This window comes from Prosopis cineraria, unplaced genomic scaffold (genome assembly GCF_029017545.1).
Source record: "Prosopis cineraria cultivar Desert tree isolate PC_DT_omini unplaced genomic scaffold, ASM2901754v1 PC3, whole genome shotgun sequence".
Classification (NCBI taxonomy): domain Eukaryota; kingdom Viridiplantae; phylum Streptophyta; class Magnoliopsida; order Fabales; family Fabaceae; genus Prosopis; species Prosopis cineraria.
In genome coordinates, this window is record NW_026555334.1 from 14,975,079 (window position 1) to 14,996,400 (window position 21,322).

The 21,322-nt window shown below is 33.7% G+C and overlaps 3 protein-coding genes across 5 annotated transcripts in view; 2 read left to right on the top strand and 1 right to left on the bottom strand.

The window, feature by feature from the left end:
* Nucleotides 1-99: 99 nt before the first annotated feature.
* On the top strand, nucleotides 100-8,701 carry LOC129306131 (GDSL esterase/lipase At1g31550-like). Of its 2 annotated transcripts, XM_054946513.1 has the most exons (7): nucleotides 100-508; nucleotides 608-841; nucleotides 1,484-1,632; nucleotides 1,884-2,157; nucleotides 2,252-2,491; nucleotides 6,838-6,941; nucleotides 8,539-8,701. In XM_054946513.1, the coding sequence occupies exons 1-6, from the start codon at nucleotides 256-258 to the stop codon at nucleotides 6,900-6,902; spliced, it is 1,215 nt and encodes a 404-aa protein (XP_054802488.1). In that variant the 5' UTR covers nucleotides 100-255; the 3' UTR covers nucleotides 6,903-6,941; nucleotides 8,539-8,701. The 2 variants fall into 2 exon arrangements, with proteins under 2 accessions (XP_054802488.1, XP_054802487.1); XM_054946512.1 differs by lacking the exon at nucleotides 8,539-8,701 and having other exon boundaries at nucleotides 6,838-7,149.
* LOC129306130 (phospholipase A1-IIgamma) lies at nucleotides 3,840-6,173 on the bottom strand. The gene is made up of 2 exons (XM_054946510.1): nucleotides 5,228-6,173; nucleotides 3,840-4,698 (listed from the first exon to the last, which is right to left on the bottom strand). Exons 1-2 carry the CDS (start codon nucleotides 5,933-5,935, stop codon nucleotides 4,087-4,089), a joined length of 1,320 nt encoding a protein of 439 aa, XP_054802485.1. The 5' UTR covers nucleotides 5,936-6,173; the 3' UTR covers nucleotides 3,840-4,086.
* A 9,265-nt stretch (nucleotides 8,702-17,966) lies between the features above and the next one.
* LOC129304685 (protein CHUP1, chloroplastic) overlaps nucleotides 17,967-21,322 on the top strand; it is a 35,872-nt gene continuing 32,516 nt past the window's right edge. Inside the window, exons 1-4 of one of the 2 annotated variants that reach the window (XM_054944434.1) lie at nucleotides 17,967-19,560; nucleotides 19,963-20,094; nucleotides 20,183-20,364; nucleotides 20,810-20,921. In XM_054944434.1, coding sequence (XP_054800409.1) covers nucleotides 18,295-19,560; nucleotides 19,963-20,094; nucleotides 20,183-20,364; nucleotides 20,810-20,921 — 1,692 coding nt within the window. In that variant the 5' untranslated portion in view covers nucleotides 17,967-18,294. The remainder of the gene's footprint in view (nucleotides 19,561-19,962; nucleotides 20,095-20,182; nucleotides 20,365-20,809; nucleotides 20,922-21,322) is intronic. The other variant, XM_054944432.1, reaches the window with a different exon arrangement.

A 21,322-nucleotide genomic window follows, 5' to 3' on the forward strand; every position in this document is an offset into this window, starting at 1 on the left:
AAATCGAATTACTAAACAGTTTTTGGTACGTTATGGCCAAATGTTTTGGTTATTAATAGCAATTTATATAACCGGTCTCGTTTAATGAGATAAGGCTTGTTGATAGGGCCGATATTGTTGGACAATTAAGCAATTGATCTTCTTGTGTCACATCATACCCGGTTCCACGAATACCACGAGTTGGTTGGCTTGAAGTGGAGAACGGTATAGAAAGAACGAATCATATTATCGATTGGTGGGATAGATGTGAGAACAATGATTGGTGCTCCGTCGCTGCAAGCACGGTGGCTACCACTACTTGTAGCTGTATCATTGACCATCCCCGCCGCTTTATTAGGATGCTACACGTCAATCTTCAGCTTCGGCGACTCGCTCACTGATACTGGAAACTTGCAATTCATTACGTCGTCTCAGCGCCCTGATTGCTTGCGTCCTCCCTACGGATCAACCCATTTTCATCGCCCCACTGGACGATGCTCCGATGGTCGCCTAATCCTCGATTCCATTGGTACCGAACGATGAACTCAACGTAAGATCTCGTGTTTTCCTGGCATTTCTTGTTCTTCACTAATTAATGTCAAATGTTCTTGATTTTGGGTTTGGGCAGCCGAATCTCTGCATCTTCCACTGGTGAAACCGTATTTGTTTATTAAAAACGGGAATGTGAAGGATTGGAGTACACAGCAGGGGGTGAATTTCGCAGTTGCCGGAGCCACTGCGGTGGACGGTGTGTTCTTTGAAGAGAAAGGTTTTGATGTCGAAGTTGCTGCCTACTATTCTCTGAGGGTACAAGTAGATTGGTTCAAGGAATTTCTGCCTTCTTTCTGCAATTCTTCTTCAAGTAAACCCTTCCCTTCCCTCCCCTCCTAAACTTTTTATGTGATCGTTTTTACTGTTAATTATATACCTGTCTGAAGGTTTGAATTTTATGTCCAACCATAAGAACCAACCAAAACCAAACATGCAGATTTGTTCATAAAGAGCAAAGGCCTGGGGCTTGATATGCTAATCTAACCAAATCAGATAAAAAATTAGAGCTAATTAAAATTGCAAGCGTGCTGACCAAAATTAAAAAGGTTAACGCTTGCCGACAAGCAAGTAATTGTGCTGATTTAATGGCTAGTTATAGTATATTTCAAGAACATAGCTTTCAGATGATGGACTGACTGCACAAGAATATGGTCTGGTTGTTGTGTGGGAGCACTATTGGAGCTGCCTTTCTAAGCATGGTGTCTTGCGTGCTTTTATCTTTCGTTTTTTTTTTTTAAGACTTTGGCCATGCTGTTCTACCGAAAAAGAATAAAAAAAGATAGAGGTTTATGGAATTTTAATTGTGGACTTGGTATATAATTTTTTTCTAAAAAAACTGAAGTTCACGGAAAACACAGGTAGTGATTACATTTTCTGCAAGTTAGGTCTTTCTTTCCCTGTAAGTTAATTCCCATTTCTATTTGAAGCAATTTATGAGATTTTAGTTTTGCAGGCTGCAAAAAAGTCGTTGGCAACGCCTTATTTGTTGTTGGAGAGATCGGAGGCAATGATTATGGTTATCCCTTGTCTCAACCAAGGAGCTTGGAAGAGCTTAAAACTTACGTACCGCAAGTAATCTCTGCAATCACCTCAGCAATCAGTGTAAGCATTCTTAATTAGTGGCTATTACAGTATAGTCCCGAGTTTAGATTCTATTCAGATGATGGTATGTTGATTGTGTGAAGGGAATTGATCTACGTCATTTGTATGCAAGAGAAAGTGTTTTTATTTTACTATAATCCAGAGTGAGGCTACATTCAGTTTCTCTGAAGAATCCAAGACACTTTATTTCTCATCTCTGTGCTGATTCAAGTCATTTGCTTACAATTTGGCTGTTTTATTTATCACTACAGGAGTTGATTAACGCAGGGGCTGTAACACTAATGGTTCCTGGAAATCTACCACTGGGATGCAATCCAGCCTATTTAACTAGGTTTGCAGTTAAAGATGGAGACGAGTATGACAAAGGTGGCTGCTTAAAATGGTTAAACACGTTTTTTGATTACCACAATAAGGTGCTTCAAACTGAACTCAATGAACTTCAAGTGTTGTATCCCCACACTAAAATCATCTATGCCGATTATTTCAACGCTGCATTTCAGCTTTACCGTTCTCCAGAACAATTTGGTAATCCTTTCCTCTCAACTTATGGAACATCTGAATATAGTTACTGGGTTTGGTGGAAGATACTGACACTCTGATTTGCTTCTTCCGATTTCAGGATTTGACAACAATGTTCTGAAAGTTTGCTGTGGAGGTGGGGGTCCCTACAATTTTAATGAATCAGCACTATGCAGCTACTCAGGAGTGGTACATATTGATGACCCTTCAAGATATGTGAGCTGGGATGGCTTGCATTTGACTGAGGCTGCTTATAGATGGATCACAAGGGGTTTATTGGATGGAACATACACTATTCCTGGGCTTGGTACATCTTGCACTTCACAATATGTGACCTCTGGTAATTTCAATAACTACGGCACTACACTAGCAAATTGAAGTAGTTGCATGTTAAAATGAGACCATTTGGATGCTAATTCACATGCTTGTGGCAGTTTGTCACCTTAACTAAAAATTAAGATCGTTTTGTTACTGAGATGTAACAAGAGAAAGTAAATTTGAGCCAATGAAGATTAGTCATATTAGTAAAGATTCAATCTATAATTTATAAGATCATGAGTTCAAATTTTATTGTCGAGGCAAGGAAAGGTAAACAATCTATAAATATCTTAAGCATTTTGAATTTAAAAACATGTTTGGGCATGGTAATCCTTCAAAACTTAACTTATCTAAACTTTTTTTTAATAAAAAAATAAAATTTTATGCTATAAAATAGAGATTAAAACTACTTGTAAATTATAATATTTGCATATCACAGAGATATTTTTCTTAAAAAAACATAATTAAGTTGGATTAAAAAATTATGAGTCACTTATGAATGATTTTCTTTATATTCAATTATTAGACTAAACTGATTGAGCATAATTTATGTTAATTATTTGGGCATGCTAGTTCTAATATTTTTGTTTCATTTGTTATTTAATTTTTTTGGTAAGCACAAATAATTCCTAAAAATATTCAAAAGAACCCCCCTTTTTTTCTTGCATATACCCATGCCTGTCCTCCGCTTGTTCAAAGAATGGGAAACCAACGAAACAAGTAATCCATATCTTTCAAAATATATACTCGCCAAGAAATGAGATTCAAAGGCAATTTTTTGTTGATTACTTACTCTGTTTTTATGTATAAAAGAAAATATCTGCATCATATAATTTTAAAAAATATTAGTTAAGGATAATAATTGTGTTTAGAAATAAAAAAATTAGACTAAAGTATTAAAGTCAGTAATTCAAATGGACGTGCCTTATTTGGGTTAGGGTTAATACAGATCAGGTTTAAAGTATTCTATCTTTTAAAAAAAAACTCATACAATCAAACATGATCCTAACTTTTTCTGACGGGTTCGGGCTAACTTATGAAGCTTAGCTTGAATTACAAACTTTACATACATATAGAGCTGATAATTTTAACGATTGGGTTTATTTAAGCCAAGCTTATTAGGATCAGGTTAAAAGTATCATATCTTTTTAAAAAGACCTATATAGTCAAGTTAGTTTGAAATGACTAATTGGATTTGGTCTAAATTATCAACTATATAAATATTTAATCAAAATAAGGCTACAATAATTGTTTCATATGAATAAAAATTAAGTTTGTAAGAGATAATTTTAAAAAATTATAATAAATACTTATTGAAATATATAACTTTATTTATGAATAAAGATAAAACAAGCAATAGTTTCTTTTATACATAGAAACGAAAGGGATAAGTGGAACAGTTGGAGTTTATGCATGGATAAACGTATTTCTGTGAAATTATTTGGTCGATCGAAGCTTTGGTAATGAATGTCAGGGTGGGTTAGCAAGCAAATGCGTTTAGTCAATACAACAAAGGAAACGACTTGACCGTGTTGTAAAAAGAACAAAGAATCGTATCTTCTGTATATTTAAAATTAATTAATTATGAAATCACCCTCTAACACGCAACTTCGTCGATCAATAGTCATCATCTTCCTCATGATCCATCAACTTCCAAGATCCATCAATCTGTTGCACCATACCCTTATTCTTCTCAATTCTCCACGACGCAGGGACCAGAAGCTCATCTTTCAAACCATCCAGAGACTTGTTCACGAGTGCAATATCACGATTCACCTCCAACCTGAAGCCTCCCGATTGGCTCCCTTGCGTTCCCGCCACTCCATGCAAATAAGCTTCCAAGTTATGCCAGCTCGCTGCATTCCCTGGGCTCTTCAAGTACTTTGATTTTCGAGTATCGATCTTCAGCTCTTCCCCAACGTCAAAATATCCTATCAGAGGATAGTTTGGGACGATGTCTAGCTCATTCCGAATTCGCAGGACTCGAAGATCTTTGTACTTTGAGAATAGCTTCTGGAAATTTAAGTCTCCCACACGAGGACTCGCGAATGCGAACACTGTGACTAGACATGAATTCAGAGGTTGATCTCTAGGTGCGTTGTAGCGATTGGCAACTATATCCGCTGCGTTAAGCGTCGCAAGTGCTGCTCCTAAGCTGTGCCCTGTTATAGTTATACTGATCTCTTCGTTCTTATATAACTCCACCAATCTTCTGATCTCGCTCAGAACCTGTTTATCAACATTACGATTTCCATCATCATAAGTTGCTCTCTCTCTCTCTCTCTCTCTCTCTCATGGGTTAAAAGGCATTTTTTTCCAACTAACTATTCATTTAGAAGTTTATGGTTCTAAAATTTAATGTGATACACTTTTCTCTTCAACTTTTAAATAAATGACAATAGGTATCTATTAAATTAAAAGTTAATTTTGAACATTATTTCACTTAAAAAATTTCAAAAATTACCGAAAAAACCTCATAAAATTATAAATAAATATCTTATAAAAAATTAATATCAATTAAATCCCTTTTTAAGATATTTTTTCTGTAATTTTTATGTTTTTTTTTTTTTGAAATTTAGGTCAATGAACTGTTTAAGTTAATTTTTGTAACATTAGTTACTAATATATTATTTTCGAAAGTTATGGGAGAAAATTACACTATATGATGGAATAGTTGAGACCTAAAAATTAAAGCCCACTAATCCTATATTGTCACATTAATTTTCGAGAAGGAAATATGTAAAAAATAAATACATACCTGGTTTCTGGCACTGGTCTTATTGAAGGGAGAACGAGGGTCTTCGGAAGTGTAAATAGAGTACCAACCTTGGTGCAAGGAGGGATCATCGTCTCTTTGAAACACTTTCGAAGCTGATACCAAAATGAACTCAAAATCATTAACCCACTCCAGCGTCTGGACCGTCCCTCTCCAAGCAACCACTATGTCCCTCCGTCCCATCGCCGCCGTCCCCTCCTCCGTCGCCACTGCCACAAACCCTATCCAGTTCGACTCCTTGCTCCACGCCTCCCTCGACCACGACTTTACCATGAACGCCTCCGGCACGTCGATCGCCGACGTCGCGTACAGATACTTTGTGATGCAATACTTGACCGGATGGCCATCTCCCTTCTCCAAACCCACCTTTGAGAACAAGTCGCTTCTCGCGTACCGGCTGCTTCCGGCGAACTTGGATTTCTTCTCCGTGTTGAAAGTGTCGTAGGTTGCTTGTGCCATTTCTCCGTAGGGGATGATGTATTTGCGTAGGTCTAGGTCGAGAGGATCGAGGAGGTCTTTCCAATGATTTTCGCCGCTGAGATGTCTCCATCTTTTCGCTGTCCTGTTACTGTACTCCATCTTCTTCTCCTCCTTGTTGTAGTTGCCGTTCATTCCAAAACAGCCTAAGAACCACGACGCTATTCCATGCTTTATATATCCGCCCAGAGAGCGAGAGGTCTCTGTCTTCATGATTATCTGCTGCTTTGACGTTGATTTATATTGCCTTATCCCTTGATCTCTGATCTCCTCAACTTCTTCGGATTTCACTGCAACATGATTATGCTTGTGTGTATATTTATATATATAAGCGGTTGAGATGATGATGTGTTATAGCTTTTCCAATTCTACAGAGTTAATTAGGTCACAGGTAATTAATATATAGTTGAGATTCGTTCTGACCAGAATTTGAAAAAAGGAAATTTCTCTTGTTTTCTTTTCCTGTTTGAGTTCTTCCACCTAAGGAGTAATAAACTGTATCATCCAAAATTGCAGACCCAACCTGTAAATTAATATATCCACCCAACAACCACTGTATCGATCGGGTTGCTTTACAAATAATTTTCTGAATTCTGATTTTATATTTTGACGACTTCAACTCAAATATTCATGACATATCAATTCATATGTAACTGAATGTCATTAAAAGCGAAAACCCAGAAAAAAAAGGGGAAAACTTGTGAGTATGAAAGTTAAGGATATATTTTCAATTTTGGAAGTTTAAAGTTATACATAAGTGTCTTTAAATTAAAAAAAAAAAAGGACATTATTTTTTCTATCCTGCTTTGTTTGTAAATAATAACATTTGCGCATATTACGCCATTATAGAAAAGACGTGTACGTTTCAAAATATGAGTATGTCCGGGCAATTTATTATTATTATTATTATTTTTTGGTTTGGTTACATAATTGGGCAAATTTTAATTAAATAAGTGAAGTAATGGTTCCAATATCCTTTTCAAAGGGGAAGAGATGGCTGTGAAGTGAGGTAATATATGTATGTGTGTTTGTGTCTGGCACTTATTCTTTAGCTGATAGATGATAAATATAAATCCTTCTACGAATGGCAAAATTAAAGCTTCTCCGAATGACAGAGGGACAAACAACCTTAGCCTTCAACTTCAAGTCACAAACAAACATGATGATCGATGCCACGTGAGAGAGAATATGAGATGTGTATGCTTGCAAGACAAGACAGGTATTTGCAACTTGTTCTCTCAATTTATTGATTAATTTCCCATACAATGCCACTGTTAAAACAAAAAAGGGTGATATGAGGACAAAAGGTGAGTCACACAAGGAGAGAATGAAGGAAGAGCAAGAAACTTGATGCCACCAATTTTAATTTAAGCATATAATCTTACCAGGTTTCATATATCTCATGTACTTTAAGAATTTTACCTTTGTCTTATGCAACAAAAATGTATTTAATTATGAAAAAAGTACCCACACTCTGGTCCTTAATATAAAACTTAAAAATTCTTTGTCTAAAGCAGTAACTTTCTTTTTCTAAATATCCTTTGCTTTCATTTTTTTTTTACCAGCAATTCGCTTTTCTTTTATATTTCTTAATTAATTTTTTTCTTAATTAATTTTTTTTTACCAGCATATATCTCATAATTGACTGAACAATTATCATAATTAACTAAATAATCTTCTAGATCTAGTTAATGAATTTCATTGACATTAAGTTTAAAGTTTTAAAAAACATTAATTAATTTTAACTGAATTTATTAAGCTATGTAAAGTTATTATATTTATATTGTATGACCAAAAAACATACCGATATCAATATTAGATACAAAAATGTTCAAATTGCAATGTTTACAATATGCAAACAATATGATTCATATCAGACAAATGCAATGCCATTCTAGTTCGATTAAACTCCATACCCCTTTTCTTAAACCCATTGGGAAAAAAATGACCGTACAAGTTTATTGGGCTTGGCCCAATCATTATGTCCATAACCAATACAGTTAATCGAATCTGACTTCCCTGTGATAACGTGACTTGCAAGTAAATTCGCCCAGTGGCCAATGAAAAATACAGATCCTATATATTATACATAAATTTTTTACATATTTTAAAATGTAGTTTATTCAAAAAATTAATTAGCGGTGTTTTTTTTATCCACAAAACAAATATATTATTAAAACACTTTACATAAATTGATCCACAAATATATTTCCTATAAATAATTAAATGATTTTAACTTTTAACTACCTGAATCAAGTCTGTGCATATACGTTCATCATATCTTTTCCCTTTCCACAATAATTATTTCCTTTTCTTGGTAGGCAAAGGAATCAAGTTGATATTCACATATTACTTTCTTATTGTCCTACCAAGTGCACTATTCTGCAAGAGACATTTCAAAATGAGTAGTTCAATTTTGTGCCTTTGGAAATAAATCTCATTCCTAAGCTTCCTTACTCGAAGATGAATATAAATTCATAACTTTCATTGCAGAGGAGTATTTTAATTCTTTGTAATAAGCTAAAATGTTCAGAATTTTTTACGACATATGTTTGATATTTTTTAGGCAAATGATTATGTTTTTTTTCATGTTTCTAATTCACAATTTTATATCACTGACAAACCATAATTAGAGGTGTTTTTTTTTATCCACAAAACAAATATGTTATTAAAACACTTTACATAAACTGATCCACAAATATATTTCCTATAAATAATTAAATGATTTTAACTTTTAACTACCTGAATCAGGTTTGTGCACATATGTCCATCATATCTTTTCCCTTTTTACAATAATTATTTCCTTTTCTTGGTAGGTGGAGGAATCAAGATGATATTCACATATTACTCTCTTATTGTCTTAACAAGTGCACTATTCTGCAAGAGACGTTCCAAAATGAGTAGTTCAATTTTGTGCCTTTGCAAATGAATATCATTCCTAGGCTTCCTTGCTCGAAGATGAATGTAAACCCATAACTTTCATTGCAGAAGAGTATTTTAATTCTTTGCAATAAGCTAAAATGTTTAGAATTTTTTACTACATATGTTTGATATTTTTTAGGCAAATGATTATGTTTTTTTTTTCATGTTTTTAATTCACAATTTTATATCACTGACAAACCATATAAGTGAAAACTTATTAATACTATTTAATTTTGTAGATATGGAGATACTTAATCTCGTCATTTCTTATGATGAAAAATAAAATTTATTAGTTTAGGTATTTAATTTTTTGTGATAAGCTAAGATGTTCAAAAAATTTTAGGGTTCGTATGTGATCCATTTTGAGCAAATGATTATGTTTTTTTATGTTTTTGATCTACAATAATATATCAATGATATATAATAATATTTACTGATAAATTATATTAGTAAAAACTTATCGACACTATTTAATCTTGCAAATATGCGAATACTTAATCTTGTCTTTTTTTAAAAAAAAAGAAGGTTAAATGAAGCTTTCTTCCATCTTTCAGTATTTGAAATAAGGTTTTTGTCTAAAAAAAATATTTGAAAGGTTATATTATTTGCAAAGAAGGTAGTTTTATCATATAAAACTCAACTAAATATTAAAATGGCCATAATGTAAAATATAACAAATGTTAATCTATTTATTAAGTTTGGTTCTATAAAATGAACTATATATGCAAAAGCCTTGCAACTTGCCCGTCTTATAGTCCAACCAAATCAAATAAAAAAATAAATATTTAATTTCTTCATAACTTGACTATAGTACTATTTCTCGCTTTAAATTATAAAATATTTTTAAATAAAATTACAAAGATGAATAAAAATTTATTAAATACATATTACAATTTTGATATTTCAAAATAAAAATATAAATTTTTAAAAATACTCTTAATTTAATATTTAATTTATGAAATAATATTAAATAAAAAGAATATAATGAAAGAGATAATATTAAAGAAGTATTATTAATAAAATTTTATTTTTATTAAAGTATCTCTTGTAATGGGATGCCCATTTTTTTCCAAAAAGCATACGTTGAAGGACAATTCCAATTTGAAAAATAATTATTTGAATGTCATTTTGAATTTTGATGGAGATCCGACAAGGTATTAAATAGCATGTGAGGATCCGAATGATTAACGTTGGAGAAGGGCGGTGGCGGTAAAGTATGAACTAGGACAAGGGAAATGTGAGACCACCGTGACGTGGGCGCGGCGGCTCACGGAGCTCCTGAGATAATCCACCACCACAAATCAAATGAGCAAACAGAGTTATTAGATTGATAATGGAATTGTGAATTGGCAGGGTTCACGGGACGTGGGGCGGGTCTTCAATGAAACTGACCACACACAAACTGGCACGCAAAAATACCATTGGTCATACTAAGGAGAGGCCCAAGGCCTCGAAAGATGGAATGAAGATAGTGTTTGTCTCTTTTTGATTATGCCCTCCAAACAAGGGCGAGTACATTATGCTTACGACAATTCCAGTATCTATTGGTATGATTCTCCAGAGTACTCTTGCTTCTTCTGCCTTTCAGCTCTTGTTTCATGACATTTGATTCTTCTCTTATAAAGCACCCTGTCCTTTTTTTCCTTTGTCTTCGCTTTTTACTTTTCACATCAAATAATGCACACCGCTTCATCAATTCATTTCAATTTGAAATTAATTCCTGCGCATTTTAATTGTCGCATTGATTGTGCAACAAATTCACCATCTCATTGTCCGAATCTTATCGATAGGCCCCTTTGGTTACTCCATAAATGTAATGGGTTGGTTTAACATGCCAAAAATTTGTCAATGGTGAATTTAAAGTGTGTCTGGATCTACCATGAAAAAAATGGATTATCTAAATGGATCAAGCTGATAACCATATATTAAGAGAAGTATTTTGAAAAGTTTGAAAAAAGAAAGAAGCCCGAATTGCATATATTAAATTATACAAGATATGTATGAGGAGACAATAATTAGTATAAAAATATTTAGTAGTAAAACAAAAAATTTTTCTATAAAAATTGAACTACAACAAGGAACATCTTTAAATCCTTTTTTATTTGATCTGATTTTAGAGGTTTTGAATGAGTATATTTAAGAGAAAATACTCAAATGTATGTTTTTTGCAAATGGTATAATTCTTATTGCGAAAATAAGAGAAGAGATTAATTGTAAATTTGAGTTATGAGTGAAGGTATCGTAGTCAAAAGATTTCTATTTGAATAGCAATGAGACATAATATTTTTATTCTAATTTTGATAAGAGGTCAGTTAATAATAATTTAAGAGTGAAATTGAAAAATCAAAGTGTACCTCAAGTGAAAAGGTTTTGGTATTTGAAAGCTATTATTCAACATGATGGGAAAATTGATAAAGATGTTGGTTGGTTTAATTGAAGCAAGGCTAAATGAGTTATTTGTAATCAAAAATACCTAATAAATTTAAGGTGAAGTTTTATGGAACTATTATAAGACCAGCTATATTATATAATAATAAATGTTGGGCTTTAATAAGAGAATAAGAATATAAAGTTGAAGTAGTAAATGTGAGAATGTTGATATAGATGTGTGAACATACACGTAAAAATAAAATTTGAAATAAGCATATACAAAAAAAAAGTGAGAATAGCATTTATTGAAGGAAAAATGATAAAAAATTATTTAAAATAGTTTGGACATATATAAAAAAAGACAACAGAAGGCATCGGTGATAAAAGTGGAGTGGATAATTTTGAAGCCTATTAAGAGAGGTAAAGGAAGGTTAAAGAGAATGTTTATGGAAGTTGTTAACCAAAACTTCTTAGTTAACATTTCTAAAAACTTGATGAATGATAAAGCACAATGATATCGTGCAATCCATATTGTCAAATCACTTAATAGAATAAAACTTCTTGTTGTTGTTAAAAATATGTTTTAGCATAGTAACTATTGGCCCAATTTTCTATGAAGGGATTAAAGCTCCGCTATCCTTTGAGTATTTAAACATATAATTTTGAGAAACTAGCTTAAAAAGCTAAGTTTGCATAGGAGGGTAAATCACACAAGGTGAGATTGAAGACGACACAGTGTCGATTTTTGCACCAAGCAAACAGATTTTGGGGTTGATTTGTTTTAATTGTTTGGAAAAATTTTCTATAGAGTTGTGTGTAGAGTTGATGAGAGTTGAAACAATGTAGAGATTGCATATGTGTGTGGCAGCTTCTTTTTCATAGGCCAAAGACAATAGTTTTTCTATCACTCCATGCTCCACTATTTTAACATCGCTAGCTATAGTTTTTTCCGTAACTTCTTTCACTCTTTGTCATTTTCAAAGGGGTGCGTCGTTTCATTTTTTATAGCAAGCAACCACCTCTTTTTAAAAAAACTTATGTAAGCTGGGGGCAAAATCATCATTTTTAGCCTAAATAGTTTGGATTTGGGGCAAAAATTATATTTCAACCCAAACAGTAACATTTATAAAATTAGATTTATTTTAAATTACCTATTCATTCAAATAATAAGTTATGAAAAATATAAAAATAATACATTAAATCTAAACCATTTATTTGGACAGTCCATACTGGCACTCATCACACTGAAACTGATCCCAAAATCAAGCATACACAAGTAGTAATTATTAGTAGTAATTGCAAAGCAAAAACAAGAAATCACAAGATTATTATGCATGTGATGTTTAATTAATTAGGAGGTTGACAATATGTAGACATAGTTTGCATTGCATGTTGGGAGAAGCCAAGCAGTAAAGAAAGGGAATGATGAGAACATGGGAGGAGGTAGATGGTCCTGCAATTAGTGGTGTGATGGTTCGGAAAAGAGCAACCAAGATGAGCCCCAAATCCAAATAGGTGAGAGCCTCTTCTACTAAGAAACCACCGTTTCAGTCATGCTTCGTTGGCCACTTTATTAATACTCTCTCCATCTCAAGGACCACTCTCATCTCCCTCCTCATACATTCCTTTCAATGCTTCTCCATCTCTCTCTTCATTTCATCCCTATTCATTGTTCTTACCTCATCACTTCATTTCTCTTTCATTATCTCAACTCACTTTGGACTCTCACTAATTTAGATGGCATCTCTTTCAAAGGTGTCATACGAGTGCAAGCTCAAGCATCATATCTGTTGCTTAGGCACCCACTAACACATTTTGTTGAGCTTGTTTCATTTTCCATGCAAACTATCAGTACGGGGTTCAATAATAAAGACAAATTTATCTGAAGTTGCAATCAATATTTTGGACACCTTTTAATTTTATTTATAAATAACTTCTAACATGTTTCACTAGAATATAAACAAATCTTAAATTTCATCTATTTTATTTTAAAATTTAATAAGTTTTTATTTCTAATTTTAATAAAAATTAAAAAAAAATTGTCTTTAATAATTTTTTTAATATCTAATAAAGGTAGAAAGATAAAGATAAATATAAAAAATAATAAAATATTTATAAATAAAATCAAAATTAATTGTTGTTATTTTATAAATAAGATTTGGGGAATATGTTTTCTTTTCACGGGATGGGTTCTTCATTATTTTCTCGGTTGGGTGCTTTTGGGGTGCAAATGAGAAATCAGCCTGCAGTGAAATCTTAGGGTGTTTAGTTAGAAACCTTTTCATGATTAATTATCGCTCTTGAAATTCCATTTTAAAATAAAATCACCTAAGATACTTCATATTTTGAAACTCTTTTTTTTTATATTAATAATTATGACTACTCTAAAACTTCGCTGTAGAAATTATTTAAAGCTCTATTGATAATCCAAAAAAAATTAATCTGAAATTCTATTTAAGAATTATTTTCTTTTGTAATTAATTTTATCAAACTAAAATCCAAACACAGCATCAGGTTCAAGAAATCCCGCAAGATTAGCATTGAGGCAAACAAAGTGGCGTGTCCCACCTGGGGGGTACTTGTCAGCGTTGAAAAGTGCATGCAGAGTGAGAACGATGTGCCACGCTGTCAATATTCCCAAACTTAAAATGCGTAAAAATGCTAAATTACCCTAACGACTGTCTCGCTGCGTTGGTGGTTGAAAGTAACTCCCCACTTGAACTTGATTTATCTTCACTTTGCTTCCTCTGCCAATCTAAACTATTCGGATCATATTTTAACAGACAGTTAAAACTAATCTTTACCCGCGTAGAAGTAATTGCTCATTCGTTTAGCAAACTTCTATTAATCACCTTTAATAAGAGAATATCTTTTAAATTAAAAAATACCTTTCACTCAAGTTTGAGTTATTTTATCTCAAACATTTATTTCATCCTTCATGTTTCTCTTTCTCATGTGACATATTCCTTCTGTTAGCTATTATGCCCTCTGTTTTTATTTATAGAAAAAACTATCATTTTGATCTTATTTTTTTATATAACAAAAATTATATTTTTTAATAAATATTTATTGCAAAATTTTTAAATTAGCCCTCATAATTTTATCATTTATAATTATAAAAAATAATTAATGAAGGCTTGATTATCACAATTATTGAAGGGTATTGTAGTTTAATTTTTTTAATTTTTAAATATAATTAATATAGTTAACTGATTGTTTATACATTTTTTTCCTACAAATAAAAATAGAGGGAGTATAAAACACTTTTAACTACCTCACTAAAATTAAAAAAAATATGTTTAAGTCATTAACTTTATCTAGAAAAAGAATAAATTTTTAATGTTACACCTATTTAAATGAAAAAATTTCAAATTATATCACATTTTTTCACAGTTAATGAATTTAAATAAATGTAATATCAAAAATAATAAATACTTCATCAATAGACTTATTTTAAGGATAATTTTTTTAAAAAATGATTTATAATAAAAACGAAAAGGATTGGAGTAGTAACAAAACTATTCTTCACTGAGAATTTAACCTTGGGCTCCGCTTGGTAACCTTGAAGAAAATAAGAAAAATATCCCATTGTATAAACGTGGCGCCTGTGGGCTGTATATGCAACATACCCTATCACTTAATTATTATTTTATAGTACTCTATACATGCATTTTTATTTTTAATATATTTCTTTATTTCATTTTGCATATCAGATGAGGCGTTAATTTAACAAACAAGAACCAGCCCGCCTTGCAACACTGTAGTAGATTTCCACGCTGCAAAGGAACACTATTAATGGTATCAAGTCACTTTCAGGAATATTGTACATTATTGAGATCTTATTTAAATTTGAATTTTATACATACTCTTATCATCTTATATACGACGAGAAGTAGCCAGCCTGTAATACTGTAGGAAAATTACATGCTACGTGAGAAAGTTATTATTTGATATATCTTGACATTATACAATTCTATACATGAGTTGAACAATGAAAACCTTATAAATGACTACACCAAATTTTTGTGTAATGCATGAAAAAAAAAATTGTTAGAATTACCACCATGAATGGAAATCGGGTCATTATGTTAAATTAATGAACATATATTCAGCATATCAATCAACCAATCATTAATATGTATCTATTAATCTTGTTGAATGAAGGTGATTGATCACAAATGTTAATTATTCCATCCCATTGATCCATTAATTTTTATATAATTAATTTAATTTTAACCTAATATTAATGTTACTATTTTATTGGTTGATGTGATTGAATTTTTTTTATTGATTGACAGAATTTAATTTATTTTTTCATTTATTTTAACTAATTTTTATTAACTCCATTCGGCTATCATTCTCCATTTGTATACTTTTCCATGCCTTTTTAATTTTTCTGATTAATAAAATTTAATTTATTTTCTCATTTTTTATGTATTTTCAATTTACTTTCGCTGGAGCATTGATTTAAGAATGGTTCCATTTTTAAATTTTAATTATTGTTAGTATTAACTTCATCTGACTATCCTTCTGCATTTGTTGTACTTCCTCATGCCTTTTCAACTTTCCTGATCAATGACATTTAATTTCTTTTCCTATTTTTCATGCATTTTTTTGATTTATTGTATTCAATATCAATCAACTCTCATTAATTATTATCTACAAACATTATATGTAAAATGAAAAAAAAGAAATAAAAAAAGTTTAAGTTTAATTTGGATAATCATTCCTTATCTCGCGGTTTTGGCCCTTCAAATTGTGCATGTTTCACCATACATTCCGTATTAATAATATAATGCGGTGACTCTTCATCTTTTCACATTGAAAAAACGAGGTGGAAACAATTCGACGGACAATACATATTCAATTTTTTAACTATACATACATACATACGTGGTCAAAGAATATCTATAAGAAAAAAAAAATCTCTTTTCTTCTTGGTGAAGAAGATAAGATTGTGCTTTCTTATGCATTTTGCACAAATCCTTTTCTTCCTTTTGACCTTTTAATATTTATATTTATAATATTTATAAAGATTAAAAAAATTTAATAATTTGAAAATTTAGCCAAAGACAAGATGTGTATGAATGAAATATCTAAGAAGGAAAATAAAATATCCAAAACGAAAAATGATTGAATAAAGGAACTTATGAAAATTTAACCATCTCAAATGTATTGATATTAATTGTATCAATAATATTTGTTTTAAATTTCTTAATTCCAACCCATGTAATGTATGAAAAAAATGTCTAGTTTTGGTTAAATGAGGTTTGATTGGAATTAGTAATTGATTGAGAATTGATTCATGACTGAATCTATTTTAAAGTTGATTTTAGACTAATGGAATTTTTCATTAGTAATGGAGCAATGTGTCACGGGACCATTACTCTCTCCCCAAAAGGCTAACCTATTAGGGTGTGCAGCGCCCCGCTTATATAACCAAGTCCTTTCCCAAGTTCTTCCGATGTGGGACCTGACAACTCTTCCGGCCAATCCGTGATGCCCCTGTCATAGGTGGCCCACCAGAGGGGCCCACCGACTGGGCAAACTCAGGTCTGGCTCTGATACTACTTTATCACGGGGCCATTACTTTCTCCCCAAAAGGCTAATCTATTAAAGTGTGCAGCACACCTACTTATATAATCAAGTCCTTCCTCAAATCTCTTTGATGTGAGACGGGTGACTAAAGTAAACAATCATCTCAAAGTAAATAGTTTTTTTCTCAATATTTGTTCTTATCTCTACTTCTTTCTCACTTCAAACGAAAGAACTCTAGTAATCCTATCTTAGCTTGAATAGTGTAAATAGTTAAACAGACTTCAGAATATCCAGACATGGTAAGACCTTAATAGGACTCTTTTTTTGAATTATTATTTTGTTATAATATCCTTCAGTAATAAATACTTATAATTTTATTAAAACAATGATGATGATTTTTGGGTAAAATAAAATTTCTATTGTTGGCGGATAATGCTGATGTTCCACAAAAATCATGTTGGAGCACAGTTTTTTTTTTTAATTTCTTTTTTCAATTTAGGCAGGGGCATCCGATTTGAAAAGTTATGCTTAAGATATTTTATCAATTTACCACCCTTTTTCATTTAGTCTACTCAATTATCTGCTTTCGAAAAAGATATTTAAAGTGTTGAAAGAAGTTCCAGTTGCTTTCTTACGAAGGACTTTGTTTTTGTCCTATTGAATTCATATTAAATGTTTTTTCTATCAAAGCTCTTAGCTCTTTTTTGTTGTTGTTATATCAAAAAGAAAAAGAAAAGAAAAAAAGGGTTAATTTTTACTTTCTTTCTTTATTTTTTTTTAATCGAACTCAAATAATCTTCCCCCCAATTCCTTATCTAACTTTTCAAACAATCCCAAATTTATTCTAAGAAAGCAGTATACATTCCTTCTGTATACTTGGATCTCCTTTTTATTTTATTTTTCGTCTTATATACGCTCACGCAAATAAGAAATGGAATTAATTTCATTTTCAAATAAAATCCTGAAGAGTTAATAAAACTTGCGTAAGAATATGAGAAACGCATCGTTGCTTCATTTTAAATCGATTCGTAGTCATTATTAATCCTTGAATGATGGTTGAATTTTGAGTAAGTCGCATTAAATTAAAATGTGAATAAATTAAATTATAATTAAAATTATCGGAGTGCCAACAACACTTCAACAGCCACTCCCAGCAAATTCAACATTTGACCCCCCTTTGACTCTGATGAGAATCGTCATGGAATTGGAACCGTTAGCTTAATTATATCAAGTCATCAAAAAATAATGAAAACGAAAGAGAGTAATGCTAAAATAATTAATTTAAAAATAAAATTGAGGAAACCAATAGAACCGTTGGAACCAGGCGGTTTAAACTTGCTGTTCCAAGTGTTCCAATAAATTTCCCTCAGATTTAAAATCAATTTTTCACTCGTTGAGTTCCCTCACTTCCCAGTTACTCCGTGTCTATCTCTCTCTTTCACCCTCGCAGTTTATTTTCCCCTGAAATCGCATCCAAGACCGTTCCTCGATTTTTGTGCCTCTTTTCCCTTGCCCTTCTCCCTCCTCCGTCCTCTTCCTTCTCTCTCTCTCTCTCTCTCTCTCTCTCTCTCTAGTCTAGTTTCAGACTCACCCCTCTGTCTTTCTAATTGCTAGCTGACAGAGACAGAGACAAGACAAGGACATCTTGTTAGGTTTCACCTCTATGAGATTGAAAACCAGAGGACCCTGAAGCGAAACTCCTACGTATCCCAGAAATAGTACCCTCAACAGTGCACACAGCCATGGTAGCTGGCAAGGTCAGGGTGGCCATGGGCCTCCAGAAGTCGCCCTCCCACATTTCTAAATCCGACACTCCGCCGCCGCCGTCCGCCAAGCAGCATACTCCGTCCTCCACCGCCGGCTCCGGTAATAAAGGTTCTCACAAGTCTGCTTTCACTCGCTCTTTCGGCGCCTACTTCCCTCGCTCTTCGGCACAAGTCCAGCCCCGTCCGCCAGACGTGACGGAGCTCCTCCGTATCGTGGAGGAGCTGCGCGAAAGGGAGTCTCGCTTGAAGACTGAACTTCTCGAGCACAAGCTCTTGAAGGAGTCCGTCGCGATTTTGCCTGTTCTGGAGAGTGAGATTAGTGCCAAGGATACAGAGATTGAGAGGAAAGCCAAGCGAGTGGAGGAATTGGAGGCTGAGAATTTGAAGCTGACAGATGAGTTAGAGGAATTGAAGCGTCGGGTTGAAGAAGAGAGAAGAGAAAGCGAGATGAAGATGAAAACGTTGGAGGCTAAGATACAAGAGTTGAAAAAAGAGGTTTCCGATCATGCAGAAAAAAGAGATGCATTAGACGGTGATGATCTTTCTTCTTCTTCACAAAGGTTTCAAGGTCTTGTGGAGGGTTGTGTCAAGTCCAATCTAATCAAGAATTTGAAAGGAGGAGCTAAGTGCGTGGATACTTTGTCAATCCAAGATAGCAATATTCATACTAACAAGCAGCATGAAAGTAGTGCGAATTTGAGGAGAGAGGTAGTAGAAATAGAAATGGATAAACCCAGACATTCCAGGAGCAACTCGGAGGAGCTAGCGGAGTCTGCCGAGTCAGCGATAACCAATGTCAGATCCCGTGTGCCCAGAGTTCCAAAACCACCGCCAAGACCGTCGTCGTCGTCGCCTCCGTCGCCGCCATCATCGTCTGACTCAAGTTCTGATGCTTCAGATGGCAATGGTGAAACAGAGCAAGTAGTTCCGAAGCCTCCTCCACCACCACCACCTCCGCGTGCGGCAGCATCCAAGTCTGCTCCACCACCTCCTCCTCCTCCTCCGCGCACGGCTGCATCCAAGGCGGTTCCACCGCCACCTCCGCCGCTGCCGAAGGGGAACAGGTCAGGACCGCCAAAGATGAGGAGAGTGCCAGAGGTGGTGGAGTTTTACCACTCGTTAATGCGGAGGGATTCGCATTCCCGGCGGGACTCAGGCTCCCCAGCGACCGAGGTTCCGACGACGGCAAATGCCCGAGACATGATCGGTGAGATCGAGAACCGTTCGGCTCACCTGCACGCTGTAAGTAAAACAGTATTCAAGTTTTGGCATAATTACAACTTTGCCCCTATCGTCGTGTCAGCATCAACTGTCCAGTCTGAGTCCCACATTTACACCTTTAATTTGAATTGAATTGTCTTGGGTTCTTCTCGTAGATAAGACAATTTTGAGATTCGAAATCTGCATTCTAAGAGATCAATCTTAAACCGTAAATATGCATGAAGCCCATGCGGCATGCTCTATACCTTTAAGTTACCATTTTGATTTGAAGCAACGAAGTCAAACTGAAATCAAACTAGAGACATTTCGGTAACTTTAGTCAAAGATATTATTAGCGGACTTTAATTAAGGTGATCAGAAAGCTAATCATTCACAAACATGGAATTAGCTGGAAAATGAAAATTGAACTGTGTTTGGTTACAGATCAAAACAGACGTGGAAACACAAGGAGACTTCATAAGGTTCTTGATCAAGGAGGTGGAGGGTGCTGCTTTAACAAACATTGAAGACGTGGTGTCATTTGTTAAATGGCTTGACGAAGAGCTGTCTTATTTGGTAATTCAATCAACTTTGAATAATTAATTATTATTAATGATGTCTTATGATAATGTGATGATTAATTAATGGAAAATTGATGATTCAGGTGGACGAAAGAGCTGTGCTGAAACACTTCCAATGGCCGGAGCAAAAGGCAGATGCACTGCGAGAGGCAGCGTTCGGATATTGTGATCTGAAGAAGTTAGAATCCGAGGCTTCCTCATTCCGCGACGATCCTCGCCAACCATGTGGTCCTGCTCTCAAGAAGATCCAATCTCTATTTGAGAAGTACTATCTTTTTCATTTATTTTAAATATACTTTTCTTGTTTTTTTGTGTGGTAAGAGTTAGATGTTGCGGGATGTTACTCTCTTCTCAACAAGCTAATTTGTTAGTGTGTAGTGCGCCCACTTATATAATTAAGAATTTTTTTAAAGTTTTTTAATGTGAGCTACGACAACTCTCTCGACCAAATAATGTTCTTGTTATGGATGGCCTATTAGAGGAGCCCACCGATTGGGTAAATTTGGATTTGATTTTGATACCACTTTGTTATGAGGTCATTAATCTCTCCTTAAGAGACTAACATGTTGGGGTTTGTAGCGTACTCGTTTGTATAATTAGGACTCTCTTCAAATTCCTCCGACATGGGACATGACATAGAACTAACTTAGATTTTTTTTTGATATTGTATTAATTAAAATGAAATTAAAAAAATGTGTGGCATTTGGCAGGTTAGAGCATGGGGTTTACAATATCTCAAGGATGAGAGAGTCTGCAACGCATAGATATAAGGTCTTTCAGATACCTGTGGATTGGATGCTTGATACGGGATACGTTAGCCAGGTATTTTCCCCATGATTGTGTATTTCTATCTATATATATATGCGCGCGCTCGCATTAAGAAGATCCAAATACATGTATATACGTTAGCTTGTCACTTATAAATATTTATTGGCTGGCTGCCCATGAATAATCATCTAATGTTAGGTGGATTCGCTAAATAATCTAGGAAAGGCACGCACAAATATTAGTATATTCTACATTTGTGCCTTTTGAGCAAGCAGTATTTTCCATTTAACTAGTACGCTGGGAACAAAACGACAGAGGAAAAGGTTGGACTTTTTCGTGTGTGTGTGTGTGTCTGTGCAGCACTGCATGCGCACGTGTTGTGAACTCCAAGAAACCTAAATTTACTTCGTCCTTTTGCACTAATCTTCTATGTTTTTTTACCGTTAGTTCTCATT

Coding starts and splice junctions, on each gene's coding strand:
- LOC129306131 (XM_054946513.1), top strand. CDS start 256: ATGATTGGTGCTCCGTCGCTGCAAGCACGGTGGCTACCACTACTTGTA. Junction 509..607: donor CCTAATCCTCGATTCCATTG/GTACCGAACGAT, acceptor GGGTTTGGGCAG/CCGAATCTCTGCATCTTCCA. Junction 842..1,483: donor TTTCTGCAATTCTTCTTCAA/GTAAACCCTTCC, acceptor TTAGTTTTGCAG/GCTGCAAAAAAGTCGTTGGC.
- LOC129306130 (XM_054946510.1), bottom strand. CDS start 5,935: ATGAAGACAGAGACCTCTCGCTCTCTGGGCGGATATATAAAGCATGGA. Junction 4,699..5,227: donor AGACCAGTGCCAGAAACCAG/GTATGTATTTAT, acceptor GTTGATAAACAG/GTTCTGAGCGAGATCAGAAG.